The 5,950-nt window shown below is 35.2% G+C and overlaps 2 protein-coding genes across 2 annotated transcripts in view; both read right to left on the bottom strand.

The window, feature by feature from the left end:
- The window catches only part of LOC107693730 (ubiquitin thioesterase OTUB1-like), a 5,684-nt gene extending 3,148 nt beyond the window's left edge, over positions 1–2,536 (bottom strand). The window contains exons 1-5 of the mRNA XM_016493235.1: positions 2,210–2,536; positions 1,714–1,775; positions 1,096–1,194; positions 765–883; positions 384–468 (exon numbers count right to left, since the gene is read on the bottom strand). Coding sequence (XP_016348721.1) covers positions 384–468; positions 765–883; positions 1,096–1,194; positions 1,714–1,775; positions 2,210–2,255 — 411 coding nt within the window. The 5' untranslated portion in view covers positions 2,256–2,536. The remainder of the gene's footprint in view (positions 1–383; positions 469–764; positions 884–1,095; positions 1,195–1,713; positions 1,776–2,209) is intronic.
- A 722-nt stretch (positions 2,537–3,258) lies between these two features.
- Positions 3,259–4,923, bottom strand: LOC107693917 (cytochrome c oxidase subunit 8B, mitochondrial-like). Its single transcript, XM_016493463.1, has 2 exons — positions 4,671–4,923; positions 3,259–3,657 (listed from the first exon to the last, which is right to left on the bottom strand). Exons 1-2 carry the CDS (start codon positions 4,788–4,790, stop codon positions 3,547–3,549), a joined length of 231 nt encoding a protein of 76 aa, XP_016348949.1. The 5' UTR covers positions 4,791–4,923; the 3' UTR covers positions 3,259–3,546.
- Between the last annotated feature and the right edge of the window lie 1,027 nt (positions 4,924–5,950).

Below are 5,950 nucleotides of genomic sequence, written 5' to 3' on the forward strand. Positions count from 1 at the left end.
TCTCTAACCATAAAGGCTGCTGTGTAATTTGCCCCCTGACTAAGCATTTAAAGAATTTAGGGGAAGCATTTAAATAATCCTGTGAATGCACTTAAAGAATGCAGTATCGAATCGTTAATCGAATCGAATCATTCTGAATTTGCAAAAATCGTTCTTGAATCGAATTGAAAACCTATGAATCGTGAATCCAATCGATTCGCTGTCTACCCAAAGATTCACAGCCCTAGCACTTTCCCGTTGAGAATGGGTAACACATTTCTATCTGGATATTTTAGATGGATCGTGGGCCCTGTGTCTCACCTGGTTGCCCGTTGATGGCAACATTGCTCAAAAAGTTGCCCAGTGTATCATCAGCCTTAGTTCATATTCTTCCAAAGACTTACTGTGTTGTGAAAATCTTCAATGGTGAATTCTGTGAAACCTTGGCTCACCAGATCCTGTTTACTCTTGGCAGCAATAGCCTTGAACCTGCCAAGTAAACACAACCAAACAGAGTCTTAGAGGAATGTACTCAAGGTTACAGAAGCTACTTCAGACCATTATCTTCTCCCCATACGTTCATGTAAATGATCTTAACAGGCTTGACACAACAAGTAGTTTATCTGTCCACACTGAAATTGAAAACGGTGCATGATGTAAAACAATCAGTGTTGTTAAGAACATATTTAATGTTTAATATCCAGTTTTGTAGAGTGGGAATCATTTATTCAACCAAATGAATAAACAATGTTTATTCGGCTGAATGTAAGCTGGCAGGTGGTTACCTATGTAATTCTTTGCTGTCTTCAAGTAAAGACTCCAGATGTGAGAAACCAAAAGCTCTGTAGAAACAGTTCCCATCTGGCCGTGTTTTGCGTATAGATGAGTACTTCTTCTGCAAGTCCTGTTGACAAAACAGTTTGATTTGTTAAAAAAAATAAGTCAGAGATTGGGATTTCTCTGCTTGAATATATTTGTGCATAAATGAACATTATATGCTCTCTTATATCTAGGGTATGTGATTAGATAACTGAGATAAAAGATAAGTGCATATTAATAATAATTAATGCATAGCATTCCATAAACATTCATGCACTATTGAAACGGTTCACTTACTCTTATCTTCTGCTGGTAAATGGTGTCATCGTCAGCATAATCTCGCTTAAGGACAGACAGGACCTGTCTTTCTGACACCAGAGGAATACTGGTTGCTATCTACAATGACATTCAGGATGGGTTAAAGAGTGAAACTTAATGAGCACCATGTGCATATATAAAATGCATGTATATGAGGCTTAAATGCCAGAAATAACCACGGTTCCCACACCTTTTGAAAAATAAATTCCATTAACTCATTACATCTAAGTATCCCAATACTATTGCAGTTTTATTCATATTTTGAATTTTTTTTTTTTTTAAATGTCTATATATTTTTTATTAATTTTATTTTAGTTTTAGTTAATACAATTTTTTTTTTTTACAAAATAAAGGAGAAATGTTTCCTTGGCAACTAGCTGAGAAAAATAAAATGAAATTTTTAAAATATAAAATATGTTTTCGTTTTACTTAATTATAACAACCCTGGTTTTAATACATTTCTTTGTATTGTACCAAAGCAAAATCTTCACCTGTTGAGTGCACTGTTGAAATACTTTTTACTAGAGAACCAACGCGTGTATAAAGCATCACAGAACATTATAAAAATACAAATTATTAAAATTATGACTCAATTACCTCTTGTTGAATCTTATCTTGCTGTGCAATAATGGCTTCATCATATGCAAGACAATTCAGCCCTGTCAAAGAACAAACACAATTAAGTGCAAAATATCGTCAATTTTGCCTATTACTTGACAACAGGTAAAAACCATAATTGTACATGATCAGTCATAAACATTATTATTGCTGTTACTACGTGTGTAATGGTATTTTTACATTTGTTTCACAGTGCAGTGTTTTTTAAAACGCTTATGTGTCACACCTCGGAGCATTTTCTTTTATTAAATGTTTATATAACGCTAATGGTCGTAACGTTATATAGCATATTATAAAGATCTGGACACTGAAACTGAAGTGCTTTAAAACATAAACAATTAAATCTCAGCTATTGTTGTTAGCAGGTTAGCAAAGCGCTAGCTGCTCATCCCATCAGCTCATAACAACATCCGCATGTGCAAACCGATACAAACAGAAGTTGGTTCTGGCCAAATAGCGGTAAAGTAATTCTCACCGTCAGCCTCTTTTTGAGAGATCTCCTGCTGTTGCTCCTCCGCCATGTTCCTGCTGAACAGCTATTTCCGGTCACCTGATAGAGTGGAACGGCTGGAGATGAACCCATTTCCGGTTGAGATTTTTTACCTGCTGAATACCCTGATGATCACTGTTTGTTTTACATGAGCTAAAAATGATTGCCTTTGTGAATGTGCATGTTTTGAATTGAGTGCAGTTTACTCCCATAAAAGCTGATGGTAAGTATACATTTTGACATAATTATTAATAATTAAGAATAACGTTTTTTTCACGAACCAGGCAAGTCACCAGTGACAAACTCTCATAGATAATTAATTTTCTAAGCGTCATTTTAAAACAAATTAATATATCGATCTAAAATAAATACATCATACCATTAAATAATGTTAAATATTTCTGAAATAACGCTAGTTATATTTGTATGTGCTAAATAATATTCAAAATGTTATAGATTTGAATAAAATGTTAATTATATCATGATGCCATGTGACACTCTGTTCAGTTAACGGGATTCTTTCCAAATGAGGTGATGATCTGAATCAGGTGTATTAAAAGGAGACAATTAAAAAAATGTGCAGGCGAGGACTGCAAACAGCCACCAATTATGGAGTTTTTTTGATTACATTAAATCTTTTTTTATGACTGAAAACTCGTGACATGTATGTTTGACACCGCATTCTGGAGAACTATCTGTGATAACATTTTATCAGACCAAATATATTTATTAAGTGCAAGATTCTATCAATAATCTTATATTTGATATACAAGCCTTTCCGAGTTACTGAGTAAAGTTAATTCACTGAATTGCTAGTATACAAGATTTAAAATGCCAAACCTATTATTTCACACTCACATGTATAACTACTTAGCCTTTATTTAAAAAATAATTTCACAGTATGATGTATTTATTTTTGCTTGATATGTTTTAAGATGACACTTAAGGTGCCTTGCCTCATATAACAAGCTACTGAAAAGCAATATCTTTTTCCAGTATTGTCAAAAAGTAATGGAAAACAGAGAGACAAAGAATAAGATTTAAATAATGGTTTATTTCAACTGTAACAGCTCCAGGTAAGGAGAATTGCATCACCCATGATTACATTATCACACAGTTGGTAAGAGGGAGCAAACAGCTCAGTGTAACAAAGACCGGAGTGTCTGGAGGAAAGTAAACGGTCGCATGGAGAGGTAGCAGAGTGGCTCAAAGGAGACAAATTGTTCCACTGATTAGGTAAGCTGGAGGTCTGTGAGATGGTGGTCCCAACATGTTAAAAGCAATAAAACTAGACAAACTGTGTTCAGTCCATGACAAGTGCATCACTCAGACTCAGCAGCGTCCTTCTTTTTGTAGTTTTCCAGGTTAGCCAGAATCCACCCAGATGGTCCCAGGATGGTAAAAGAAAATGTGGTCAGACCAATTACTGTCTCCTGTGAAAACAGACACAAGAACCAAATAGCTGTTAGAGCTGTAGATGCTAAAAACCGGTTAATTTAACCGTTCATGGCAACATACAGGTGCTTTAATATTTCTGCTATCACTCCACAGTCTCTTTTGATATAAATACAAGCTAATCGGTGCCATATATACAAGTGCATCTCAATAAATTAGAATGTCGTGGAAAAGTTTGGAGCTTTTTTATTGGTCTTATGAAGTATTCTAATTGGTTGAGATAGTGAATTGGTGGGTTTTTGTTAAATGTGAGCCAAAATCAACACAATTAAAAGAACCAAAGACTTAAACTACTTCAGTCTGTGTGCACTGAATTTATTTAATACACGAGTTTCACAATTTGAGTTGAATTACTGAAATGAACTTTTCCATGACATTCTAATTTGAGATGCACCTGTACAACTCAAAACGGCTACTGAGACTACAAACTGTAATGAAAAAAATATGAATACTTCATTGGCTGGCAGATGTGCATAAACCGAAACATTGAGGATATACATAACTGTTGTTGCAGTATTGTCTTACTGACAGACCAGTTGTTTTCTGCGTTGTAAATAATGGACTATTTTTCTTAGCGGAAGTTTATCTGTGATGCCCGGTTTCCTAAATAGCTCAAAACATAAACAAAATTACCTTTAAAACGAGTATTAAATTAATTTTACTTACTCTTTATAGTAAAAGTGGAAATAACGTAAAAATGGATATTCAGTTCACCATCTATCGCCTGTCAACACCCCGACCTTCTATATATAACCGCGACCGGCCGAGAAGGGTTTAGCTACCGTTTCAGTCCAAAACGAATGCGAAAGTACAAAAATGATCTATTCGTAATCAACACCTGGATTAGAGCTATACTCAAACTAAACCGACTTTTATGGCGGTATATAATGTTTCCGATCATCACAGTGAGTCTAAAGGTGAATGCCAAGGAGATCATTGCCTGCCCTTCACGAGCTGCAGAGGAAACAACCAGCGTTATACAGATACTCACAACGGGCCCAAACGTATCCTTGGCAGGGCGCGTGGTGATGTTGGCTCGCTGGGTGATGGCTGATCCCCGCAGAACCGGAGCGGCACGGACACGAGCGATTCCCCGCAGAAATCCAGACATCTTGATCCTCTGAAATCGAGTGTGTGTAATGAACCGGAAGAGGTATAGGACACCGGAATGTGCGGTAAGACTGCAGCAACATAGACATGGTATTTATTATGTCTATGTGCAGCAAGGGTTCTTCTTCTTTTGATTTAATGGCGAGTTGCGAACCAACTTCAAAGGTGCATATCGCCACCCACTGTGATGGAGTGTGAAAAGAATGAACATTTTTTATATATATATTTTTTTTTTTTATTGCATATGAACATATATAACAGTAAGAGAAATGCAACTTTGCATATATGGTATGTTGTTTTTTAAAATATGAATATTTCCAATAAAAATGTAATTAGTTATATAATCCAGATTAGGGTTTTCATTACATTAATTTTTAAGAAGACGTAATACCTTACTGGGTATAGCGTCCATTACAATGGCATATTCTCTGGGTCTAATTGGGATTTTAAATTTGTCAAGAAACTCTGTGTATGATAATAAAACTCCATCACTATTCATCAACTGACTAACCAATAAAATATTATTTTCAAACCATATATTAAAAAAAAAGTGATTTAGGTTTATATAAAATATCTCTGTTATTCCAGATATAATATTTTCTAGGGGAAAAGTTATGTTTAAAGGCCAATGTCCAAGCCATGAGAGCTTGTTGATGAAATCTTGCAAGTTTTACTGGAATTTTGTCAATACAATAATTGCATTTTAACAAAAATTCAAGACCACCGACTGACTTAAACAAAAAGTTTGGGAATGTGTTCCACATATTATCTTTATTTTTTAAGTACTGTGTAATCCAATTAATTTTAAATACATTGTTTAGGGTATCATAATTTAATACCTCCAGGCCCCCATTGTCCTATCGAGTGATTTCTTGATACCTTCGATTTGAAGAGTATTTTGCTTAACTGCCATGTCCGTTTGATCAGCTCTCTCATCAATTTTCGTAGTCAGAATCCGAATGATGTTTTCTTGCAATTCACTCAGAGACGGTTCATTTCCTTCACTAGTCTTAGTTTTCTTTTTGAATCAAACATACGACTACTCACTCCGCCATCTTGAGCCTCCCTGAAAATAATGAACATACTCTCCTATAAAGAATGAGAATGTGACGTAACGCCGCGTTGAGTTCTGGGAAACTGCTTTGTTTATCCGCCATATTT

This window comes from Sinocyclocheilus anshuiensis, unplaced genomic scaffold, assembly GCF_001515605.1.
Source record: "Sinocyclocheilus anshuiensis isolate Anshui unplaced genomic scaffold, SAMN03320099.WGS_v1.1 scaffold817, whole genome shotgun sequence".
Taxonomy (NCBI): Eukaryota; Metazoa; Chordata; class Actinopteri; order Cypriniformes; family Cyprinidae; genus Sinocyclocheilus; species Sinocyclocheilus anshuiensis.

Bases quoted from the DNA above. Each gene is read 5' to 3' on its own strand.
- LOC107693917 (XM_016493463.1), bottom strand. From the start codon at position 4,790: ATGTCTGGATTTCTGCGGGGAATCGCTCGTGTCCGTGCCGCTCCGGTT. The intron at 3,658-4,670 runs GTGAGTATCTGT...CTGTTTTCACAG, and splicing joins AGGATACGTTTGGGCCCGTT to GAGACAGTAATTGGTCTGAC.